The 27,356-nt window shown below is 35.4% G+C and overlaps 1 protein-coding gene across 1 annotated transcript in view; it reads left to right on the top strand.

Annotated features, from left to right (window-relative positions):
- Positions 1-17,794, top strand: part of ZNF644 (zinc finger protein 644) — a 102,863-nt gene extending 85,069 nt beyond the window's left edge. The window contains 2 exon segments of the mRNA XM_030912583.1: positions 15,437-15,539; positions 16,612-17,794. Coding sequence (XP_030768443.1) covers positions 15,437-15,539; positions 16,612-16,804 — 296 coding nt within the window. The 3' untranslated portion in view covers positions 16,805-17,794.
- Positions 17,795-27,356: the final 9,562 nt, after the last annotated feature.

The raw sequence follows: 27,356 nt of genomic DNA, 5'->3' as shown, positions 1-27,356 counted from the left end.
GGTTTCACCATGTTGGACAGGCTGGTCTCGAACTCCTGACCTCAGGCAGTCTGCCAGCCTCAGCCTCCCAAAGTGCTGGGATTATAGGCGTGAGCCACTGTACCCGGCCTGAAGGTGGGTTTAAAATGGGGAGTACTCTGGTGAAGATTGAAAACATAAGAGTCTAATTAAAAAGAGCAGAGATCCAAGAAGTGCTTAGGCCTAGATTAGACTTTGGAGGACTTCATGTTCCATTCTGATTATTCAAGCAGATTATGCAGATATCCAATAAGGCAAGATATCTCCAGTCCAGATTTTATTAGTCTGTTAAAAAAATGCTTTTACTTCATCTGAAAATTCTGCAAAACACAGGATTAATTACCTAGAAACAACTGGTAGTAAATTTCCATTTACCAAGAATGCATTTATGAAGATTATCTAAAAAAATCTTCATTGTCAGAGAGAAAAGTAATGTAGGATGACTGAGAATATATTTAGGTCCTGAAGAATAAAAGAGGGTGTTATTTTAAAAATATGATTAAGTACTAGCCAAAATATTAGAAGTAGTAGGAAATAGAAAGCGTGTGTTTGGCAGTCATAGGCAAAGAAAAGGAAAATGAGAAACTGAAGAAAGCCTAGGATCATATTTTCCACACCCAGTAGCCACTTTTGACAAACTTTAAAAACTAATGCTTCTTTTTCTTGGAAATTCTGAAACATTTTCCCCTCATTAAAAAAAACTTTATTGGTAGAGCTATACAGATGTCTTTGCTGCTTATTCATGCCAACTAAAAAGTTTTTATCAAGCTTTATTAACTTTTTTATTTTCCAAATAGAGAATTCTGTATTATATTTGCAAACTCCACATACCTATTATTCCCCGTATCAGTATCACTATTATAAAGCAGTAGTCCTAATAACCTATGGCCCTAGAAGGTTCCACTCAGTTATTATAAGTGATTCATTAATTCATATGAGTAACAGGCATCATTTTTCAAGAATATATGATCTTTTAATGAATAAAATGCAAATTCATTTTTATAAAATCTTACCTTAGTATATCACAAAATTGGAACAATGTAAAGGGAAAATAGGTAGGAATAAAGCCTTCCTAACCATGTCCAGTATGTGTATTTCTAGTTTAAGCAGTCTTAATTCATGTGGATTTTAAGTTGTGTGGCACTCTTGAATACAAAGCTTAGATACCCCCAGACTAAATGGTAAAGGCCTGCTTTTGGTTACCTGTAATAGAATAAACTTTCAAGCCTTCTTAGAAGCCACCAGCTCCTGGTCTCTTCTGTGGGAACTGGTGACCTTTTGAGGGAAGAAAAATATATCTTCTAACTTATAATCTCTTCAAATATCCTGAATACGCTGAAAAGGATACCCCCCTTCTTCCCAAAATACCTGTTTACTGGTGACTTAAATACTTCTAATGTGATGGTTCTCAGTCTTTATTGGGGTCACCCACATCTTTGAGAATTTCATGAAAGCTATGGGCCCCATCCCAGAAACATGCACTTACTCATTCTCAGATAAAAAATTTTCTGTGTGTAGCCTTTGCATATCTCCTGAAGGCTATCATCAATTTGTCTGGTGGCAAATTGAGAAAGGAGAAATGCCAGAATAAAAGGAAAGTAGAAACAGAACTAGGAATCAGAAGCCCTAAGAAGTTCTTTTTTGTTTTTTTTTATAAGAGCAGAAGATGCTTAAAATGTAAGAATTGCATAATAACAAAACTAATTCTGGGATCATAAATATAAATTAAAATACGTCTTCCCTAATATTTATAAAAGGAACCGATGGAGGAAATAGGAAAGGTTTAGAATTGAATATTTGGAAGAGGTAGGCAGACTTAGGACAGTTAAATTGTCATAAAAGAAGAATTTCACAGATCAAAGTTTTGTCCAGAACTGTCTCAGTTTATCTTCTGTTGGGTAGGTTCAAATAATAATTTTTATGTGTCTTTACTTGTAGATAATTTATGAAGCTGTTTTACTTCCTTTCCCCGATCACTCTTTATCAAATAGACTAGAATCAAAGGGTTTATTTTATATCCTATATCGTAAATTTAAGGCAGACTTCTTACCCAAGAGTTTATTCCAGTTATTTATAGAATGCAGTAATGGTAGGGTTTTTTTTTTTGAGATTTTGTTCTCTTTAATGTTTTACATGCTCATACAGATTATTTCTGGTTAATTTTCTAAACAGTTTAATAACACTATATAGTTTTCATTAAATATTGAAATTTTATAATGTAGCTTATATTAATTACTTCTGGACTTTTTATTTTACTGATTAGCTTTTTTGTGCCTAATGTTTTAATTAAATGATGTATTTTTATGCTGGCAATATTAAGAACATAGTTCTATTAAGTTATTAATGGAGTGACTGTACATACTGGTTTGCCTTGTCACACCTAAGTACTAGTGCCTCTTTTACTCTCATAAGTGTGCTGGATTGAATGATAAATTAATCATCCTGGTTATTAAAATTGCTAAAGCATTTAAAATTAAGGTAAAGCGTATTCTATCAACCTAATCTGCAATCAGGAAATAAAATATATTTTGAGGTCAAAATAAGAGTGAATTTCAACAGGTAGGGAAAGGGAAATACAGTCAGAGTAGAGAGAATGTTGTTAAAGGAAGTAGATCTGTCAGATGAATGCCACAATGCTTCTCTGTGGTAGATAGCATGTTGTTTATCTTCCTTTGAAAAGAAGAAACAATGATGGTAGTATTCAGTGTTTTAATGGGACTTTATTTTATATCTTGGCCATATATACAAACTTATATTAATACAAACACACAATTCCTTGTTCACACCTAAATGTACTTCAGTATTTTCTTTTTTAGTATATTCTTTGTTGTGAAAAATTAATGCTGGTCATGAGCCAGTAAACTGATTTGCTACCCACTAAGAAGTCGCTATCATAGATTGAAGTCACTGTCCTAACTGCCTCTTTCTCTTAGGGGTTGGTACTGACTAGAACCAATGGTAGTAGTATCTTAGAAGTCATAACTCTTCTGTGGCAACAGGTGAATTTTCTATACTCATTTTATCCAAATTTTTCTCTCTAGATCACTTTCATAAATCAAATGCTAACCTCTGGGACTTAAAGTAATTGGAGATTTCTAGTTACTCATTTAAAATTAATGCAAGAAAAATATTTTTATATTTGGGAGGGGCTTCATTTCATTATCTTCAGAACACTTTTGTGTGTGTGTGTGTGTGTGTGTGTGTGTGTGTGTGTGTGTGTGAGAGAGAGAGATGGAGTTTCACCCTCATTGCCCAGGCTGGAGTGCAATGGTGTGATCTTGGCTCACTGCAACCTCTGCCTCCCAGATTCAATTGATTCTCCTGCCTCAGCCTCATGAGTAGCTGGGATTACAGGCACACGGCACCATGCCTGGCTAATTTTGTATTTTTAGTAGGGACGGGGTTTCTCCATGTTCGTCAGGCAGATCTCGAACTCCTGACCTCAGGTGACCCGCCCACCTGGGCCTCCCAAAGTGCTGGGATTACAGGCATGAGTCACTGTGCCCAGCCCAGAACACTTTCTTGATACATTTTGGAAGTAAAGCCCAGTTGTTGCTATTCTGCAACAAATGACTTATCCATCATAATTATTTGACTTTTCTGATGAGGTCAATGCCACTAGTGCAATATATTAACATTTTTTAGAAGTCAGTGTTTTATTTTTTATACCATCTACTTTTAAGTGTAATCGTAGTAGGTTTCTTTTGTCTGTTTTCAGCTTTAGTGATATAATTGGCCACACAGGACTGTAACAAGTACTAATGAACATGTAGTACAGTGTCAGGTGCTGAATGGGTTTGTAAGCCACTAGAAAAGTCATTTTTATGTTGTGGAAAGTCCTGTGGGAGCACTTTCTGATGTGACAGAAAAAGTAGTATTGTGAAAGCTTCGCAATGTGTATTAAATTACTTGATCATTCATGAGTGCCACTGTAGTGTCTTTTAAAAATAATACGGTATTGCATGTTTGAAAAATTGCATGCTTTCATAATGGTTCATTCAGCCTGAAAGAGTGTAAGTAGAAAATTTTGATCTTATTAAGATTAAAACTCTAAACGAGTGAACCTGCTTCTACTTAAAGCAAACACCCTTGATAATTCTTCAAGACTGGACTGAGGGCGGATATGTGAAAAGTACAAGATGTGTCTCTGCTGTCAGAGAACTTAGGAAAGGATTGTTGACAGCATACATAAAACTATCAAAATTTGGAAACTGTGCAAGATAGTATACAACTAAAGGGCATATTGGCTTTAAGTGTTGTAGGTGTTCAGGTTGATTATTTTAGTCTAAGCCTCCTTTTGAGGGGAGCTGGGAATTAAGTGAGATTCCTTTTTTTTTTTTTCTGATGCCCTTACTGTTTGTCTCATTGAATTAGAGCTTGTAAAAAAGAGAGAAAGAAAATAAATAAAAGTAGTTCATGCTGGTATGTTTCTTGTCACTTTTTAAATGCCAGAGAACTACAAAACTAGCAGTCACACAAAATTGTATTCATTCAACAAAAGTTTGAGTTCTTGTACCAAGACTGTGCTCATCGCTGAGCCAGTAAAGGTACTTCCTGCACTCGAGCTTCATAAACATAATCATAACCCAGTGGGAAAAGATCAAGTATGCTGTTACAGAAAGGTTTACATGGTTTCAGCCACACTTAACTTGAAGGATGCAGTAGAGTTTTAGGAAGACAAGATGAAGTGTAGAACATTTCAGGCAGAGAAGAACATAGTGTGGACACAAGGTATGAAATTTGGACTTCAGCTGTCAGAAGTGAAACTTGGAGTTCAAGTGTGAGAAGATTTGGTTACAGATGTTTGGGAAAATTGTAGTGCCAGAAAGGTGGGGTTGGTGCTTTGAATGCTTGGTTAAAAAAAAAAAAAAAAATTAGGAAGTCATTAAAGGATGTTTTAAAAATAAGGGGGCCGGGTGTGGAGGCTCACACTTGTAATCCCAACACTTTGGGAGGCTGAGGCAGGCAGGTCACCTGAGGTCAGGAGTGTGAGACCATCTTGGCCAACATGGTGAAACCCCATCTCTACTAAAAAAAAAATACAAAAAATTAGCTGGGCGTGGTGATACGCACCTGTAATCCCAGCTATTCAGGAGGCTAATTCAGGAGGTTCACGCAGGAGGATTGCGTGAACCACGTAGCCGGAGGTTGCAGTGAGCCAAGATGGTGCCATTGCACTCCAGCCTGGGCAACAAGAGCAAAACTCCTCAAACCAAAACAAAACAAAACAAAACAAAAGCCCAGTGTGGTGGTGTGTGCCTGAGTAGCCTCAGCTACTCAGGAGACTGAGGCAGGAGAATTGCTTGAACCTGGCGGGTAGAGTTTGCAGTGAGCCAAGATTGCACCACTGCACTCCAGCCTGGGCGACAGAGTGAAACTCGGTCTCATAAATAAATATAAAAGAAAAATAGGCCGGGCACAGTGGCTCACACCTGTAATCCCAACACTTTGGGAGACCAAGGTGGGCAGATCACCTGAGGTCAGGAGTTTGAGACCAGCTTGGCCAACACGGTGAAACTCCATCTCTACTAAAAAATACAAAAAAGTGGCCAGGCGTGGTGGGTAGGCGCCTGTAATCCCAGCTACTCAGGAGGCTGAGGCAGGAGAATCGCTTAAACGCGAGAGGCAGAGGTTGCAGTGAGCTGAGATCATGCCATTGCACTCCAGCCTGGGCGACAGAGCAAGACTCCATCTCCAAAGAAGGAAGGAAGGAAGGCAGGAGGGAAGGAAGGAAGGGAGGGAGGGAGGGAGGGAGGGAGGGAGGGAGGGAGGGCAGGGAGAGAGAGAGAGAGAGAGAGAGAAGAAAAATAAGAGAATGGCATGGTCAGGCTTTTATTTTAAAAAGCTATTCATGAGACAATGAAAAGATGGGTCTTTATATTTCTTAGCTATAACTTATTTCTATAGTACTGTTCTTCATTAAGAGCATATATGTATATACATTTATCTGCACAGTAATATATCATTTATAAATGATTAGCAAGGTAGTGAATTATCTGAGTTGAGTAAATTCTCTAGGTGACTGAAGACTAGTCCTTCAACTGTTAATAACTTGATTTTTTCCTAACCAATTTGGTGGTTATTGCTCCAAAATGTTGTTCTTATTTTTGCCTTCAGTAGCTTGGATATAATTTAATCCAGTATTTTGGGTAACCCTCTACTAACTGTTTTATTATTCCAGCAAGAATTAGGCTATTTCCCCAGCATACTAAAAAATGATTGGCTGATTTTTTCACTAATTCAACATGTATTTTTTTTCACCTCCAACTGTGCTAAGTATGCAGGGATACAATGGATCTTACAGTACAGTAGAAGTACATATATGCATAACTGCAGTACAAGACAAATTGATGCCATTGGAGAGGTATGCGTGAAATACTGTGGAATTTCAGAGAAAGAGGAAGGCACTTTCAGCTAGACTAGGATCTCCCAAGGCTTTTGGAATTAGCATTTGAATGGACCCTAATGTATAGCTAACTGAAATGGAAATGGGGGTCAGGCGTGGGGAAGAGAAATGCCTGAAGGAAGGAACAAGGTGGGACAATGTGGGAAGTTTATTGGAAATACTAGGAAGTAGGAGATAAGGGGGAATTGAGTTGGATTGGTAAAGTGAGTCAGAAAGATGACATAAAATGCTAGTCTAAGATGTTGGAATTAACTTTGTAGTGGGGAACTATTTGAATACAGAATTTGTGTAATGCATTTGAAATTGCTTTTTAAATAAAGGATTTGGCGGAGAGGAGGAAAAATTGCAGAGTAGATGATTTTAAGAGTCCTGTACCAGGTCAGTGACATTAAGAATGTAAAGGAGGGGTAATAGATGTATGGGTAATATTACGGAAATAAAATAAGCAGGATATGGTAGATTAGAGATAAGAGATGGCTCAGTATTTTAAATCTGAGTGGGAGGAGGACGGTTATACCAGTACGGTTAATCAATCTGCTACCATGCTGTCTGGTAGAAAGGCAGGCTTCATTACTTCTCTTGTCATTTACTAGCAACTCTTCATCATCCAGCTATCCACTATAACAAAGTGTCATCTTAAAAGCTGGAGATCTCCAATTTTGGAAAAGAGAGCTTTATTTCTTAGAAAGCTTGAAGCCTACAGGCTTGGAAGTGTATCCTGAGACAGAGACCAAAAGCAAGCCCTTCAAAGGAGGAAGGGTGAGACAAGAAGTTATGCTGAATGGGTTGGCTAAGTATACATATTCAACAGGTTATATAGGAGGAGTTATGAATATTCATGAGGGGGTGCACACATGCTTAGTGTGCAGACTCCATGTTACATACATCTCATGTTCACTTTGAGGTGAAGACTTAACATTTAATCATAGGAAAATTAGGGTTTATATGTCAAAAGGTGAAACAGAGTTCATAGGCACCGTATGTGCAGCCTCCATGGACCAGCTAGAACCAGTTGGTGATCTCTTATCAGGAATGCTGGTCAGTTCAAAACCACAAAAACAGAGAGGAGTCCAGCTTCTGAGTTAGACGATTGGTTGATATCCGTGGTGGAGCAAGTCTTTTGAAAGGATTGGTTTCTTTTTAACTCTTAGGAAAGAAAGTTTAATGGTGGTTAGTGAGGGAGGAGACCTAATGAGACATGCTTCACCTCCTGTCCCATCATGGCTGGGAACTCAATTTTTAAGGTTTCTCTGGGGTCACCTTGGCAAGGAGGAGGGTATCCATTCAGTCTGCTGTAGAACTTAGAATTTTGTTTTTATTTCTCAAAAGTAAATAACCACACTTGTTGAATCAGTAAGTTTGTTTTTAGGAGAATATAGCCTAAGAGTTACACCATTGTAGCATAAAATACTTAAATTTTACGATGCTTGTTTTTTGCTGCTCATTGATTCCAAAAGGAGGGTGATCTATTCTGACTGACATCTTGTTTTTCATGCAAGTCTTATCTAGTTTCCTAGCATTACTGTTGGGTTTATTATTTACCAAGTTTCTGGGTTTTGCTTTTTTTTTTTTTTAATATACGTTTGGGCATTTTAAATGTATCTAATTCTATCCTCAGTTATAATGTTTGTGTTTGCTATGATTTTTTTTCTGTAAGCCTTAAATAATGAGATTCAGAAAATATCATTAGGTATAGAGTTTATTCAAGCCCAAAACTTGAGGATGGCCACCTGGGATGGCCACCTGGGAGCATAGGTTCAAGTTGCCCTGGATATACACTGTGATTAGAAGCAGTTACAAGTGGGTTTTTAAGGAAAAAAGTGGTTTCTATGTTTATTTATCAAGAATTTACGTTAAGATAACGTAAGCTATCAATTGGCCTATACATTGTTCTTTGTATCACAGATTTCAGGAACATAAGAATAATGGGTGAGGCATCAGGTCAGGAACATAATGAATGCCTAATTTAAACAATTGCCCCCCCCAATGGGGAGCATAAGAGTCATGTGACTAAAGTCCCCTACTCCAGTCTTTCTGGGCCTGGTAAATCTTGCATACTGCTCTGAGCTGTTTTCCTTCTCTCAATTCTAACTTGAATTTCTTGAATGCTATTTGTAATCTGGATTAAGATAGAAGTAACCCTTATAATAACAAGGCATGTGGTTGGCCAGAGCTAAATTTTAGTGTAATGTTTTAATTGACTTTATGGAAATAATAAAATAACACCCAGACTTTCTCTGTTGGAGGTTAGGGCAAAAAGATGGCTTATTGGTAGGTAGTTCCTCACTTATTGCAGAAGTAGAAAAAAGTAGAAAAGTAGAATTTACTTTTTTTTTTTTTGGTATGCCTAGGGTTTGAAGAATGAAGTTAATTTTTGTTATCCAAGGTTTATGTTTTTAATTGTAGCTTAGCTGGGAGTTGGCTAACACAGAAAATACCTGATCAATACCATGTTTGGTTGTAGTTTGAGTTTTGGCTGGAATGTGTAAAGCTCTTAAGAACTTTTTAAAAAGCCAAATCAGATCCATTGCGACCATGGATTTGTGACATTTAGATTTACTAATATATTGTTATGAGTCCCATCTAATTTAAGTTAAATATGATTATATCAAGGATAATATAAAGGAAATTTTAAAGTTAGGTGGTTTTCTTAGCTAATTTTATGATCAAGAACAATTTAATTATTGTTACTACATCTGAAATGACATATCAGAAATACGGAGATTTTAGAGGGCAGAGACTGTGATTATTCTGTTTGTAATTCTAAACAAAAGTGACTTAAAGCAGATTGTCATTATGTACTTTAATGTTTATTCTTATTTCAGATGTGTCTTAGAAAAGTGGTTGATGTTGATAGCTAATGCCTATTTTGCTTAATAAAACAGCATACAAGTCCAACTTACTTGAAAATAAAATTTTAAATGTTATTTTCTTACCTGTTACCACAAAGAAGTAATACGTTTGCTATCCTATCAACTCTTAACTGACCAATAAGCCACTTGTAGTTGTGATATTGTTAGCTTTTTTAGCTTTGGGCAAGCTGGTAAAACTAGCCTGCTTCTAATTTCTGTTTATAAAAATGTGTGAAGTATCATATTTATGTCTAGCTTTTCCCTTTACATAGAGAATACTTGCTCAAAATATTCTTTAGTAATCATCCCCTCTACTTTGAAATAGTGGGGGCTTCTACAAATTGTACTTTTTCTTTAACTGAATCTATTCAAGTTTAAATATAAAAGGCTACTTCCATTTCCTTTAACTCTTCCTCTGAACTATAAGGCTGTTGACTATCCTTAATATAATTTCCTACTTTGTAGGACAAACTCAAGCAACCAGTCCTTGTGGACTAATAATTTGTTAAACCACAAACCTAATTCTTAAAGCAAAGGAAATCTGCTTTCCACGTATTTTGCATTTCATCTTCTTGCAGGTAAATTATTAAAACATGCAGGATCTAGTTAACTTTGCCACTGATTGCTGTGTGATTGAGTTACTTATCTTTTTTTCAGTCATTGGGAGTGGAAACTCTAAAAATTAATGAAAGCTATTTAGGGTACTAAAAATTATTTAATTTTAGAGTGAAAATATCAAGGGAAAATGAAGATGAAAATAAATACTTTTGAGGTTACTAAATGTGTATCTTTATACTTCATTCCTGATTGTAAGGGAAACATTGCTGTTTTTAACTTTAAACTTATATACTCATCTTCGGAATAATGAAGTGGTATAGCTAGAAGCAAAGAACTGATGTAGGTAGGAGTAGGGGAGTCCTTTTCAATTTTCATACTGTGTAGAGATTGGGGATTTAACAATTTTTCTCTTAATAGCTTTTTTTTTTTGTATGGGCCAAGAGATTGAGGGGTGGAACTGAATGCAGCCTTTCTCATTTATGATAGTAGATACTCAGGTCCCAGGACTGCTATTTGCAGAGTCCAATGCAAAATGAGTATGTGGTAAACCTCGTTCAAAAATTAATAATTTCAAGGCTGCAATCCTACAGCATTAAACCGAGTGTGGGGCTCTCCCTATGTGACTGCACAAGTTGGACACCCATGAAGCTGATCTCCTAGGCACTTTGTACAGAAAGAAAGATAAACGCTGAATAAAGGAAACTCTGACTTCTCAGCAATTGGCTTTCTCTACTCCATTCCTGTTTTACACAAGCTAGCGTGTTTTTGTTTGTTTGTTTGTTTTAAAAAGGCCCTGATTCTTTTTCAGTTGAGGCCAAAGGAAAGAAAATGGTATTTGCAGTCTTTTTATATGCTTGGGGCTTATGAACCTTGAAGGATTAGTGACAGTTATAATTGAATTTATTACTAACACAGGAACAGAAAACCAGTACTGAATGTTCTCACTAATAAGTGGGAGCTAAACAACAAGAACACATGGACACAAAGAAGGGAGCAACAGACTGGGGCCTACCTTGAGGGTGGAGGGTAGGAGGAGGGAGATAATTTAAAAAACTACCTATCAGGTACTATGCTTATTGCCTGGGCGATGAAATAGTCTGTACACCAACTCCTATGACAATTTACCTATATAACAAACCTGCACATGTACCCCTGAAGTTAAAGGTTAAAAAAAAGAAATGAGTTTATTTTTCTGTCTTACACTTGTGTAACCTTTGGCATGTGTGCATCCTCCTCCCACCTCACCACTGCCACCACGACCTCCAGCACCAACTTTTTAATAGTGGTGGAATGATGGTTTACCTGTTTGTGTCATGTTTATTCCTACTGCAGTTCTGAGTGAGGTCATAGCTAATATTGTCCACCAAACTTATACAGTCCAACCGCTTAGAGAAGAAATTTTCTTCCCTCTTGTGCCTCTGTCTTTGGGTATAGATAACCCAGTTGTTTCACTTTGTCCTAGAGATACCAGCAACCAATTAGAAAAGAAACGGATTAAACATGCTTTTAAGTAATTGGGCAGGTGAGAATGATTACAAGTAAAAATACTTTGGTGGTGAATGTTAATTTAGTTATGGTGTGCTTTATCAAAGAAGTTCCAGATGTTTTTATGAACTCTCATTCTCTTGGGTCATTTATATTGTGAAGGAAAAAGAAAGTGAAACTCGTAGAAGCAATTATTGCATAAAATGGACAGAAAGGTGGAAAGAGCAAAAGATTTTAATAATGTCAAAGTCAAAACTAAATTATTAATCTTCTTTGGGTAAAACTAAATATTGGCTCAGAAAACAGACGAATTTTTATGTGTTGTGTTATCTATTTATTTGCTTTGCACCAATCTGGTTTAGTGCTTTGGCATGTTGTTGTCATGATCATTGGTCGTCGTATTCATAGCATAGCAGTGTGGTGTTCCTTTTGAGGACTCATGAGTTTATCGTATTTCTCTTTCATATTTGTATTTGACCAAGACACGTATCTTACTGGAAGATATATTCTTTTTTGTTTGTTTGTTTGTTTGCATTTTACCTCACAGCTCAATTTATTCTCTGTATAAGTGAAATATTCTCAGTAGCAATTTAGATCTTTCATAAATCAGGTAACTTGAAAGATTTTTGACAGTCTTTTGGTTGAAATTGATCACTTAAACAGTTTGCCCACTGATTAGTGATCTCAGGAAGGTTTGGATGACTGGATTTGTTTCTTTCTAAAGAAGAGCTTATACTTGAGAAGAAAATTAACACTTTCTAAAAATAAATTTTTAATATATTTAAATTATAGAAACAATGTTAGATTTAAAATACTTTGTAAAGAGAAAAGTGTGTGTGGGTTTTTTGTTTTTAAGTTCCTCGGAGTTTTTTGGTCACTAACAAGTGCAAATAAAATCCTATTACAAAAAAGGCTTTGTGTAACAAAGTTATCTATTTGGCAGATTATTCATATAAACAACTCTGTTAAAGCTTTGGCTGTTTATCACAGATATTGATGAGCTGCATTATGCTAAAACTGAATGTGTTAGTGATCTGTATTTAATGTTGTAGTGGCTCCTGGTACAGTCCAGAACAAAACTACTTTTCCCTCTAGATATAATAAAATCTCTTAAGTGAGAAAATTGGTATAACAGACATGTTTGTGTCTCATCCTTTTCATTTATTGAAATTTTGTGTGTAAATCGTCTTTTTATGTAGAGGATCCTGTATAGATGTCCCCTTTTTGTGCAGTTTTAGTATGTTAAATATTCACTTTTTAAACAGATTTTCCCAAAGGTATGGGCAGTATCGCAGGAGTGAGTTTGGATATTGGCATTAGAAAAAACTATTGTAAAATATGTTCATGTTTCACCTACTGAAAAATATAACATTTCAGGAGATAATCTAGAATTGATGAAGATATTAAAACACTGAGGCATTTAGATTTCAATTTCCAAAGATCCCAGATTTTTAATATTTTAACTTTATGGATAAGTTTCTAGGCATTCTCAGTGCATGAGATTCTGTAACCTTAACTTTGGAGCCCTGGGTTCTAGAGATGATCGATCAGTTATATGCTGACCGAGTTGTCCTGCTTTCCAAGGTCATAATACCTTCAAATACTCATTGCTACAAAAATGATGGCATTCTTATTTCAAGTTTAGATCTGATCATTCATAACACAGCCTAAACTTAAGAATTTCCACAGTCCATAAAGCATCAAAAGCCATAAAATAATTCTTTTTTTCCCTAAAGGAAAACCAAAACTATTTCTGTATTTCAGAATAAACATACCCAGTTCCATTTTAAAAATATTACAACATGTAAATTTAAATGCTTTATAACTGATAAAGTGTTCTTCTGCATATTTCCCTACCATCCTCTACCCTTCTTCCTCAATTTGTTTAACACCCCTAACATTAACATTCTGTGAACAAATTTTTAAGGGTTGTTATAATGTATTCTATTTGTATCCTACAGTAATTTATTTGCATTTTAAAAGGAGTTTGAATACAGTGTGGCAATTTTGACAACCAGCAAGCTCATCAAAGTAAGATTATACCTGTAATCTTATGAGACACCAAATGCCTGCTCTATTCTGCCTAACACAGACAAGGATCCATCTTTACAGATGGAAAGAATAGCTGACATCTAGTAGCAGTTACTCTTTGAGTTACCTCAACTCTATTTCCAGTATATGAATTACTCATAACCCACTTAAATTCAGATTGCTCACCAAAGCGATTAGGAAAGAGGTTTTTCCTACTGGTTACAAAGCATATCGTATTTCACTCTTGTAGTTGTTGTGAATAACCTAGTTTCTGTACATAAGCTGGACTGGTCAGTGATTTATATCTAGGATAATGAAGTATGTGCGACTGCAGCAACATATTTAAACAAATGATGCACAGTGTTGTACAGGAATATTACCTGTATCAAATAGGAGTAAAACATTTTCATTCTTAGGCTGTCTAAATATCAATGGTTAAATTACTGGGTTTTGCTGTATTTTTACTACAGAAGTATTTGTTGAGTTCCTACTATATGCCAGGCTCTTGACTGAGATAACTAATAAGATCCTTAAAAGATTTTTCTATTCCAGAGTTTGGTTGTTTAGTTTTGAATTACCCATTCTTTAATACCTAACTTGACTTCTAGTAGTTCTTTACTTACTAGACTCTTCTTCTAAGGAAAAACAGAAAAAGACTGTGTGTCCTAGATTTTACTTTTGAATAGACAGGTGACAGGAAGCTGACACCAGTGACTTCAATTTAGGTTTCTTGTGGTTTTGAATTTTCTATATGACATTTCTGTTAGCATTGCCATTTGACTAAGGAACTATGTTTACTGGTTTTGTAATAGTAGCATCTATTCTTTTGGAATCCGGACTTTGAACAATTCATTTCACAGAGTCATTGAATAGCCAGTTCCTTCTCTCTTACTTAGAATTTTTCCAGGGAATTTTTCACATGACAGGATAATGGAAGAAAAGCCATTTGGGTAACTCTTCTGTTACATTTGTATCCCTTCCCCCTTGGATCCCTACAGATAAATTCTTACCTTCTCTTCCTGCTAATTGACCAGCAGCACCCTGGATTGCTATCATCCCTTTGTCCAAAGAAATGGTGTAGCTGTATTCAAAGACCTATAAAATGTTATGTGCTATCTATTTCTACCTATAAAAAAAACCTTTTTTTTTTTCTTTTTAAAATCAGGTTGTTTTAGAATAAATAAAGGAAAAGTCAGGTAATGGAAAAATTTCAAGAACAGTTCACATACAATTTTGGTCTATTTTAATATAATTTTTTTTACCTTTTCAAATCACATTTTAAAATAAGCTATTGGAGAAAATGTAAAATGAAAAATATGTAAAGAATAGTTAGCATAAAACATGAGATCCAGTTGTAAACTTACATGAGATAATATGGATTTATATTTATTTTCTAGTAAAATAAAACATACGATTGCATAATTGATTATTGTATATGGAATACAAGTTAAGTTCAAAAATGAAAGTTGAGCTTTTTTTGTCCTTTCAAATGTAGGGCCACCATACGATTTTAAGAGCTATTTTTTATTATAGAATTAATGGTGAGTCACTATGAAAATTGATTTTTCATGAGCTTTAAATTACATTGTCCATATTCCCTTACTAAGTTTTCCAAGTATATAAGACCTACTTAATGGAGCAGTAATCAAATGCAAACTTAATTTAATGATCTCAAATAAAAGGTTCTATTTTTCGGGAAATAAGTAAGATTTAACCAGATGTTAAAATTATGTATGATTATAAGAGTAAACATTGCCATTATTGTAATAATTGACCAGTTTAGTAGTTTCAAATTAGTTACATTTTCTCAGTTCTAGTTTGGCGTGGTAAAACATTATTTGAAAAGGCAGTACAGGAAGAATACAGATAGTATTCTTCAGTACAGATAATACTGCTGTACAGTACAGATAATATTACTGCTATTACAGAATCAGCAAGTTGAATGCATGCTTCAGGGAAAAGGGAAATGAATGCAGACTTTTTCTAACTGATTTAGATGGTCTGTCTGACCTCTCTAGAAAAATATGTGTGTATGTATATTTTGAAATATGTAAGAAATGTTAAGTCTTTCTCTTCCTCTTTTTAGCCTTAGATTGTAAGCAAAAGAAATCAAGGTCAAGATCTGGAAGCAAGAAGAAAATGCTAACATTACCTCACGGTGCTGACGAGGTTTACATTCTCCGATGCAGGTATATGCCTCTATTGCCAAATCTGAACAGTTTCTTCATACTTTGCTTTGAAACATATTAGCTATTTCATTTGGGATCTTTAATTTGTGGTAGAATGTGCATTCTCAACAATCAAGTTATAAATGAACTTTTGGAGATAGGCTTAAAATCTTAATTCAGCTAACAATATCCTGTACTTCAACAACTAATGAATCAAGTTTTTTACATTAGCTAATAGTAATGTAAATCTATTATACTGTGACTTATTTAAGTAGCTTGGCCAGGTGTGGTGGCTCATGCCTGTAATTCCAGCACTTCGGGTGGCCAAGATGGGTGGATCACTTGAGACCAGGAGTTCAAGACCAGCCTGGCCAACATGAGGAAAACTCATGTCTACTAAAAATACCATAATTAGCCAGGCATTGTGGTGGGTGCCTGTAATCCCAGCCACTCAGGAGGCTGAGGCAGGAGAATCACTTGAGCCCAGGAGGCGGAGGTTGCAGTGGGCTGAGATTGTGCCACTGCACCCCAGCCTGAGCAACAGAGGAAGACTATGTCTCAGAAAAAGTAAAAAAGAATAAAAAAGTAGCTTCCCTTGTGTTTATCTGGTCTGTATGGTTTAACTTTGTTTGGTTTGATGTTTTGCTGTCTTGAGTTCTCGCTTATTGGGAACACATTTTTCTCTCCCCTCATAGTTACGCCTTCTTCTGTACTCACACTCACAACACACATGAACAAACACAGACACAATGCAATTTAAGGAATGCTAAATTGGGGAAGGGTCTTTTCTAAAGAATGACATATTTTGAAGTAATTGTTGTTTCAAGTGAATTAAGATGTGCAGATGTTAATTTTAACCTAATAATAATGCTCCCACCTATACAAAGATTACTGGAGTTTATTATAGCTGTTAATAAACATACGAATTGGGAGTTTTGATGTTTTATTAAATTATTTGACTTTATTTAGAAACTTTATCAAGTGTTGTCTTTAAAATACAGTAAAGTTTATTCCTTATGTTTTAGGATTTTATGTGAATTGGTTTTAAAGAAGGAGAATTGGTCATGTTAAGAGAACTGTTATCTTTCTGTAGGTTTTGTGGCCTAGTCTTTCGAGGACCCTTGTCTGTTCAGGAAGACTGGATTAAGCACTTACAACGACATATTGTAAACGCTAATCTTCCACGGACTGGAGCTGGCATGGTGGAAGTCACGTCACTACTTAAAAAGCCTGCCTCCATTACAGAAACTTCATTTTCTCTACTAATGGCCGAAGCAGCTTCATAGAACCAGGAAACCTTTTGAATAGCCAATTTGAATTGGATGTAAATTTGAAATTCTTTTTTTTTTAAGCCACATTAAATTATCTGTTTATAAATACTAAAGCAGGAAAATGGGGGAAAGTGAATTACAATGACATCAGAGCAAATCGAATACTTAAAACAGTAAGTAGTCTATATATTTTATATAGGGTGGAAGATGTGTTTTTAAGGTTTATGAAGTTTTATTGGTTAACTGTGTTCACTCAATAAAAAAGCAGTACATGTAAGCAGCCATTAATAAACTGTTGCACATGGGTACTTATAGACAGACTTATTGGACAATTATGTTTTTTGCAGTGTTACCAGAATCAAGGCTCTGTTTATTCCCCACAAGACTTGCATAGAAAAATAAGATATTATATTTTGTTTGTATGTATTTAGTGTTTTGTATAATACCAAGAACCGCTGACTAAATTTACTTAAATTAGGGCATTAAATATCATGTACTTCATAGTTTGAGACTGTTCACTCAAATAGGGCAGAGTACTATTCTATCTAGATGTGTAAGTGTTTTTTTTAAAATCACATGGAACGGTTTTTTTTATACTAAAAAGTGGAGGGAGATTTGTTTAAACAAGTATTTCTAAAAGAAATATGTACATAGTTCTGGAAATTATTTGTGGTAAGGAAATATTCTTTACTCCAGTTGCATTTCTCAGACAATAAAGTGGTGCATCCATGCTACCTCCTACTTTGTCAACAAAGATACTATTTACCCTTTACATTTTTGTATCATAATAGATTTTAAAAATCTAATGTTCTTTATTGCAAGACATTCTTTTGTTAACAGGTTTCTTTTTAATGTTTTACCTAAAATTGGACATGCTTACAAGACAAGTTTGCCTCTTACTTTATTTAACATTGTAGAAATGTAATTAATAAACAATGCTCACTACACAGTTTAGAATAGACGTTCTCATTTATATTATCTTCCAAATTTGATCAGTTAGCAAAACTTAATACACCAATTAAAATATTTCTACATATGATGAGAATGTTTACAATTTAAATTTTAGAACTTGTTTTGGATGTGATTATATGTACGAAAATTGTGTAACACTATGCTCATGCTAAGAACCGACATAACAGAATTACTGAAATAAATGTGCTGTGAGGAATGGAAAATATGGTGCAGGTGTCTTGGTCATGATAAATTGTGATTCTTTTTAAAATTTTTTTCCAAAAACAAATTTGTTCTTTTAATCTGAAATCAGATTCCTTTACAAACAACAAGTTTTTGTATGCAAGCACCATTTTATTTCATGTAGTATGGCTGATACTATAGTTGAACCAAGGATATGCATTGATTCTTTGCTTCGTATGTAAATAAAGTTAAAAACAGTTAAAATAAGGAGTATTTTGGTAGAGTATATACATACCTCACTGCCAGTGAAATTGCTTTCCTATGGTATATCTCCTTACCAGAAAAAGCTCTAAATAAAAAAAAGGTTTAAAGAAAATTAAAATGTGAATGAAACATTTCTTATTTTTATCATTGGTGGAAATAGTTCACTTCAGGTTGTGTTTCATTGGATTTAAATTGTTTATACTTACCAGGTTACTTGGTTCATAGAGTATAGTTTTTTTCTGGAATCACCTCATTGGTCGATAAAATGTATGTGAGAAAGATCATTTTTCCCCCTTTCATGATTAATCAAACCTCTAAATTTAGAACCATCTTATATGCAAAATTAGAAGGTTGGACTAGATGGATCATTCCCAAACAAGGATCTCCTGATCCTTAGGTTAATAGATAAAAGTACTTGTAAGTTATTTTCAATTTTGCAAAAGACCCGATAAAAACTATGTATTTTTCTATAGTGACAAAACTAAAACATCACATTTCTTTACTTTTGACTGAAAATATATCAAGTCTGTATATATTGGTTATCTCTTACTGAACAAGTTTCATTGATAGCTATATAAAGTCTTTGAACATATATTTTTAAATTGGAAGACGTACTACATAGCAAGTGGAATCCAGAAGTTAAAAAAAAAAAAAAAAATTCATAGCAGGATTCTTGTGGGAAGGCTAGTAATCACTAGAGCCCCTTTCCACTCTAATTCTTTTTTTTTTTTTTAAAGACAGGGTTTTACTCTGCCACCCAGGCTGGAGTACAATGGTATGACCATGTCTCACTGCAGACTCAACCTCTCAGGACTCAAGTGATCCTCCCACTTCAGCCTCCCTAGTAGCTGAAATTAAAAGCACACGTCATCACTCTCAGCTAGTTTTTGTATTTTTTGTAGAGACAGAGTTTTGCCATGTTTCCCAAACTGTGCTTGAACTCCTGGGCTCAAGAGATCCTTCCGCCTCAGCCTCCCACAGTGTTGAGATAACAGGCATGAGCCACCACACCTGACCCGCTAATTCTTACACTTCTGTGATTTTGTCTTATTAGGCCAAATATCAACATGTGTGAATACAAGGAGACGAATTCGTTTGACCGGAAGTTTCGGAATCAAAACTACATTTAATTTTAAAATATGTTGAACTATATGTAAACAATTATTTCTCCTTCTAGATATATAAAGAATTCAGTCATCAGAATAAAGTATTTCACGTCAGAAACAGTAGAGTGACTCCTGAAAAGTAAATTAAGCAAAGAGCATTTTTCATAGTGAAGATATTAGGGTTACAAAATTTAAAGAATTCTTTAGGAAGCATTCAAAATTCATCTTTTATTTGGCAACTAGAAAGTTAGTATATTTTCATTTGGTTCCCACTAGAGAAAAGTATGAAATATTGTTTCAAGTTACATGATAGATTTTTATGTCAGCATATGACCTGATTTATCCTTCAGTATTGACTAATTTTCTTTTAATTATTTTTCCATTGCCTGAGATATGTGAGCTTCTAATGCTAAATTAGGGCTTTAAAAAATTCCAGTCGGGGCCGGGCGCGGTGACTCACGCCTGTAATCCCAGCACTTTGGGAGGCCGAGGTGGGCGGACCACAAGGTTAGGAGATCGAGACCATCCTGGCTAACACAGTGAAACCCTGTCTCTACTAAAAATACAAAAAAATTAGTCGGGCATGGCGGCGGACTCCTGTAGTCCCAGCTGCTGGGGAGGCTGAGGCAGGAGAATGGGGTGAACCGGGAGGCGGAGCTTGCAGTGAGCCGAGATCGCGCTCACTGGGTGACAGAGCAAGACTCCGTCTCAACAACAACAACAACAAATTACAGGCTAAGGCCGGGCGCGGTGGCTCAAGCCTGTAATCCCAGCACTTTGGGAGGCCGAGACGGGCGGATCACGAGGTCAGGAGATCGAGACCATCCTGGCTAACACGGTGAAACCCCATCTCTACTAAAAACTACAAAAAACTAGCCGGGCGACGTGGCGGCACCTGTAGTCCCAGCTACCCGGGAGGCTGAGACAGGAGAATGGCGTGAACCCGGGAGGCGGAGCTTGCAGTGAGCTGAGATCCGGCCACAGCACTCCAGCATGGGTGACAGAGCGAGACTCTGTCTCAAAAAAAAAAAAAAAAAAAAAAAACAAATTACAGGCTGAAGTGTTGATTTATTTAGTGGCTTCAGGACAAAAAAGTTAACTTCTATGTATTGTTTTCCACTATACTTATTTCTAGTATATTAGAACTGTGGCATAACTCATATCTGTATTTTAAATTTTACTTATTTAATTATAGGTTGGGGAGATAATGGCTTCTCAGTAATTTACTAGACAAACTTTTTAAAAGGACATACTCTTAACTTTTCAAGGACTGCGCAATTAGAACACGGAGTCCAAAGGATCACTCTGGGTTTTTCCTAAGAAAATGTAATAGACCAGGCACAGTAGCTCAGGCCTGTAATCCCAGCACTTTTGGAGGCCAAGGTAGAAGGATCACATGAACCCAGGAGTTCAAAATCAGCCTCTGCAACATAGCAAGACCCTATCTCTATGAAAGAATTTTTTTTTTTTTTTTTTTTTTTTTTTTTTTTAAAGACATAGTGGTGTGCACCAGTAGTCCCAGCTACTCAAGAGGCTGAGGTGGGAGGATTGCTTGAGCCCCCGGAGTTCAAGGTGAACACAGTGAGCTATGACCATGTCACTGCCCTCCATACTGGGGCAACAGAGTGAGACCTGGTCTCCTTAAAAAAAAAAAATGTAATCTATGCCCATTTAAAAAATATTAGAAAAACAAAAAAAGTGGGGAAATCACCTGTGATAGTATCACTCAGATACCTACTTTTAAATAGCTTGATATATTTATGTCTCTTATCTATCTCACTGTTTCAATATAATTATGATCAGAATGTATTATAACATATCTTGTTTTACCATTAATTTTAAATTGGGGTGCTGCGTTGTATAGACTAACGTTTGAATACCACGTAATTTATGTTAACCCTTGAATGTGACGGAAGCCAGTCCTCATCTGTGATATTTCAAATGACAGACTAGAATCACCTTTCATCCCCACTGCAGAAGATAGCTATCATATTTATTTCAACAATGGGAACTTGTTTTCTTATTTTGAGGGCCAACCACATTTAATTATAGATCTTTCATCAGTAGCCCATACCTTTACTACAACTTTGGTTTTTCTTATCACAAATTGTTGAATGAATACCTTTAATAGTTTAGGCAAACAACAACTGTAATAATAAAATTTACAGAATTGATTCCTCATACTGCATGGTTCTTAGATTAGGCCAAAAGTCAAGGTAAACAAAGAGTGCATATAATCTAATAAATTATTGATCTATTGTTAAAATTTTAGATAAGAAGAAGAAAAAAATACTTATGATTCCCCACATTAAAAATTCATCATATGCCCCTCTAGTCTTGTTTTTCTGTTTGTAGACTTTTTCCTTTAAAATAAATAAATAAATAAGAATTTGCTATGCAGAAATTGACCCTTTATTCTTTTAGCAGTAGATTCATGAGCATTTTCATGCCACTAAATATTCATCTTAAATATACTTAAATTTTTCACAGTTTTCCATTATCCTATACATTATTTACTCCTCCATTATTGCTCTTTTTATATTGTCTCCAGGGTTGGGCATCATAAAGAATGCCTTTGTCAGCCCGGCATGGTGGCTCACACCTGTAATCCCAGCGCTTTGGGAGGTGAGGTGGGTGGATCACCTGAGGTCAGGAGTTCAAGACCAGCCTGACCAACATGGTGAAACCCTGTCTCTACTAAAAATACAAAAATTAACTGGGTGTGGTGGTGGACACCTGTAATCCCAGCTTCTCAGGAGGCTGAGGCGGGAGAATCACTTGAACCCGGAAGATGGAGGTTGCAGTGAGCTGAGATCGTGCCATTGCACTCTAGTCTGGGCAATGGCGCAAGACTCAGTCTCAGAAAATAAATAAATAAATAAATAATGCTTTTGATGATCATTTTTGCTGTAAATTCTACACATCCAAAATTATTTCCTTAGAATAAATTTCTAGTAGTAGAGTTAATCAAGAGTTGAATATTCCTCAGACAGTTGAGGCTTTATGTATACATTTCCCAATTGTTCAGAAAGGTTATATAACTTATTCTCCTAAATTCAGTATATGAGACTGGTTTCAGTTCCTCTCATCCTTGCCAGTATATTCTTCTAAACAAAACAAAACTTTGCTTATTTAGTATGTAAAAAGTAGTATTGTGTTCATTTTTAAGTGGTAAATGAAAAAAAAATGTCAACTTTTGTTCTTAAAGACATTACCTTTCTGATTTCAAATGAATATGATTATAGTATAATACATACAATTATATTTTGCTGGATAATATGTCTAAAATAACTTAAGCTCTGATTTCACAATTGGCCACCAGGATAATCGAGAGTTTTAAGTGTCCTTAACCTGTAGTCTTTTTCAAGAGATCTTTGACTATTGAATTGTATGGTGTGTCTATATACACTTTTCTGGAGCTCCATAGCACTTAATTGCTCTGTGACCCCCCACCTCCCCCCAAAAAGGTAAACAGTAACTTCTTTGAAAGTAGCGTGTGTCACCATATCAACTGTCAAGTGGTTTGTGTTTTTGAATATAATCCTAGACAAATTTTAATTAAAATTAACCCTCAAAATCTTCCATCATGTAAATTGGTGTTGTGTGGGAATTTAAAAAAAAAAAATCTTCTGGCATAGGTATTTTTGTTTGCTTTTATATAATGTGAAAAATAGATAGCATTACATGTGAATTGTTTTGTGTCTTCTGAACAAGTTGGTAGTGAAATATTATTTAGAAGTTTGCTCTAAAAAGATGATTTCTTAAGGATATAAATCCAGAGATTTAGTTCTTTGTTAAGTTTCTGAGGTCAAACTCGTGGGTTGTTTTTTTGTTTGTTTTTTTCTATTGATGAGTTTAGCAAATTTCAGCAAATACTTTGAAGGAGCTTTTAGATAATGTGTAGTCAAATTTACAACCTTAGTAGAATTTTTAAAACAGTTAAAGGCCGGGCGCGGTGGCTCAAGCCTGTAGTCCCAGCACTTTGGGAGGCCGAGACGGGCGGATCACAAGGTCAGGAGATCGAGACCATCCTGGCTAACACGGTGAAACCCTTTCTCTACTAAAAATGCAAAAAAATTAGCCGGGCGTGGCGGCGAGCGCTTGTAGTCCCAGCTGCTTGGGAGGCTGAGGCAGGAGAATGGTGTAAACCCGGGAGGCGGAGCTTGCAGTGAGCCGGGATCGCGCCACTGCACTCCAGCCTGGGCGACTGAGCGAGACTCCGTCTCAAAAAACAAAAACATTTAAAAAAGCATTTCTAAATTCAGTATATTCAGTTACTATTTCAAGAACCTCCGTTCCCTGATTTAGAATCTTTTCAAGTATATTAATATCTTTTATAAATAGAACAAATTAGTCTTAATGTGTAGAACGTTGAATTATCTTGGCTATTTCAGTGCCTCAGATAACTTAATAAGATTTCTACTTTAAAATGATTAGTATAAGTCCATGTTGATTACTCATTTACACATTTTTAGATTTGATTTAGAAGGCTGAACTGTTAGGCTAATAGACCAGATAATTCTTAAATATTATAAATACTCAAAATGTTTAAAGTATGAACAAATTGCCACTTACCAAATTGGCTTTATTGTGAGATAAAGTACGTAAATATGTTACTCTGATATGTAAAGAAATAACCTTAATTACCCTAAAGACAAGATGTAGAACATTGCCAGCATCCCCAATTAAATTATCTTTCTCTGTTTACCATTATTCTGACTTTTCTAATAATCATTTGTTTATCATTCTTAATAGTTTGACCTCTTAGAAAGCATGCAGTCTGCTTTGTCCTGTTTTTGTATTTCATAGAAATGGAATTACACTCTGTGTCCTCTTTTGTGACCTGTTGCTTTTGCTTAATACTGTCATTGAAGTTCATCTCTGTTTTTGTTAGTAACTATAGTTTATTCATTTTCATTGTTGTATATTATTATATAGATATGCCACATTTAATTATCCATTTTGGTTCTTGATAGACATTTGGGTTGTTTCCAGCTTATGACTTTTAAAAGCAATGGAGCTATGAACACTTTTGTTATGTCTCATGATGAACATCTGTAGGTTTCTCTTAAGGTGCATGCCAAGGAGTGGGATTTTTTAGTCATAGACTATATAGTTTCTGCTTCTTAGATAAAGCCAAACTTTTCTAAAAAATGATTGTACATGTTTTTACTCCCAGAAGTGTGTCAGGGTTCTTGTTCCTCTGTATCCTCACTAATACTGTCAGACTTAAATTTTTACTCGATAGTGCATATAAATATTTCATTGTGAACTTAATTTACATTTCCCTGATTACTATAAGGCTGATTATCCTTTCTTATGTTTATTGGCCATGTGTGTTTCTCTTTTGAAAAATGCCTTTACTAATCACCCATTTTTTTCTGTTGGAGTGTCTGTCTTTTTCCACATTGACTCTTAGGAATTCCATTAATCCTTAGGTTGTATGTGTTGCAGATATCCTCTACTTTGTGGCTGTACTTTTCACTTGCTTTATGGTGACTTCCAATGAATCCTTTTAAATTTTTTAGTCATTTTATGGCACATATTCTTGGCTTTTGTTTGTCTGATGATGCCTTTATTTGGTTAATTTTTTTTCCCCACTGTTTAGGGTTTATTTGATGTTTTAGTTAGTATTGATACTCACTTAGTTCTAGAATGATATTTTTACTGGGTATGGAATTCTATATTGGTAGTTATTTTTTCCTCACGTATTGAGGCTATTCTATCATTTTCTGCCTTGTTCTTGCAAGTTCAGTTGTTACTCATCTTAAAATAATCTGTTCTGTATTTTCTGGGTGATTTTTAGATACTTATATTTATCTCGAGTTTTTAAAGTTTTCCTCTAATGTGTCTGTGGAAATTTTTTGTTGTCCAGTTTGAGATCTCTGCTGGGATTCTGGAAATTTCCTGGCTGTTATCTATCAGCTGTTTTTTTCTGCCCCATTTTCTCTCTCTTGTTCTTTTGGGATTCTCTGTGTTAAATCCTTCTCACTGTGCTTTCTAGGTTTTTTGTCTTCTGTTTTCTTTCTCTTTGTCTCTCTGTGCTACATTCTAGTTTCTTTCCCTGATTTTCTCAGTGACTGTTACTTTAGTTATACTATTATTCAGATCTAGAATTTCCATTGGCTTTTCAGATACACTTTTTATTGTTTTTAGTACCCTAGCTTGGCTTTTGTTTCTTAGAATATGACCCAGATAGTTATTTTTATATTCTGTATTTGATAGTTCTGGGACTCTGAAATAATTGTGGGTCAGACTCTGTTAGTAGTTCCTTTTTTCTGCTTGTTCATGGCGTCTTGTTTTCTTATATGCCCATATGTTTGACTATATGGTGGGCATTGTATTTGAAATCTATTATAGAACCATTTTCAGGCCTAGGACAGTATCTTCTCCCATAGGATTTTCATTTAATTCTGCCAGGTGTCTAGGGGTGCTACTAGTTCAGAACACCTTAATCCAAGTTCACGTCTTGCATTTACCTGGCCTACTCAGATGACCTAAAGTCAGGCTATAAGAGCTATCTCATGGGAAGTCTGGTTTTACAACTGGTTCATCTTTTGCCCGGTGGGTATAGTTTTGTTCTTCTAGCCCCATGAGGCCATTGAAAGTGCAATTTAGTTTTATAGCTATTTATTGAGATCGGACATTCCCCCCTGGGCGAAACTAAAAGATACCCCTACTGCATGGCCTCACTGGGATTTCTTGTCTTCTTTACGATTTTTTTTTTTTCTGTGAACTCTGTGGAGAAGTGTCTTTTGGATTTTTGGCTCAGTAATCCTTCACTGTCGTGTTAGTTCTTTGATGCCTGTATGAAGGTTTTGTTTTTATTAATCCAACATTTTAATAAATCATTATAAATTTTCTGAGATTGGGGATTTTGAATGTTTTGTTCACTTCTAGTGTAGATGAGTACTGGTATATAGCATGCATCCAGTATTTACCGAATGAATGAGGTTTTTTTGGTTGGTTTTTTGTTTTTTTGAGACTGAATCTTGCTCTGTCGCTTAGGCTAGAGTGCAGTGGCACGATCTTGGCTCACTGCAACTTCTGCCTCCTGGGTTCAAGCGAGTCTTGTGACTCAGCCTCCTGAGTAGCTGGGATTACAGGCGCCCACCACCATACCCAGCTAATTTTTGTATTTTTAGTAGAGACAGGGTTTCACCATATCGGCCAAGTTGGTTTCAAACTCCTGATCTCAAGTGATCTACCCGCTTCGACCTCCCAAAGTGCTCAGAATACAGACATGAGCCACTGCGCCCAGCCTGTGAATTAGCTATTTTAAAGCACTGCGTTTTTCTCTTCCACATATATTTTAGAATTTGTTTGTCAAATTTGGGAACATCCTGAGATTTGGCTTAGAAGTACACTGTAATTTGTGGAAAATGGGATAATATGTCTTCCCTCTTAGGAACATGATATGTTTTTCCATTTATCTTTGTCTTTTATGTCCTATGGGAAAGTCCTATAGTTTTCTTTATAGAGAACCGCACATTTCTTTTAAAATTTATTTTTATGTATCTTAGTTTTTGTTTTTATTGCCAAAGAGGGGTTTTATACCAGAATTTTCTAATTCATTATTGATACAAAGGAATTCATTCAATCTCATGCTGAACTCATATTCTAATATTTTTTCAGTCAGTTCTCTTGAAATTTCTAAGTAGCCAATATTCTCAAAAATATGACATTTATCTCTTGCCTTCCAATTTTATTCTTGTTCTTTTTCTTGTGTTCTTATACTACAAAGGATCCCCAGTACAATATTAGCAATATATTAGCAGGTATTTCTCTCTTGCTTCAGATTATAACAAGGATACTGCTGTCATTATTGAATGTAATTTTGCTTAAAGTTTCTTGTAGACAGTTTGTTGAGTTGAAAAGAGTTTATTTCTTGTTGGATAAGAGTTTTTGCATGTTTTTGTTTTAACTAACAAAGGAAACATCGATTTTAGTAAGGATTAACTGTTGCTGCGATTGCCATGTGATTTTTTTCTTCTTTAATTGATTGATACTAATAAAATACGTTAATAGGCTTTTAAACATTAGGTCATCCTTAAATGCCTTTT

The sequence above is a fragment of the Rhinopithecus roxellana genome, chromosome 12, assembly GCF_007565055.1.
Source record: "Rhinopithecus roxellana isolate Shanxi Qingling chromosome 12, ASM756505v1, whole genome shotgun sequence".
NCBI classification, from domain to species: Eukaryota; Metazoa; Chordata; class Mammalia; order Primates; family Cercopithecidae; genus Rhinopithecus; species Rhinopithecus roxellana.
Note: the sequence above shows the minus strand (reverse complement) of the source record. Positions and strands in the feature narration are given on the sequence as shown.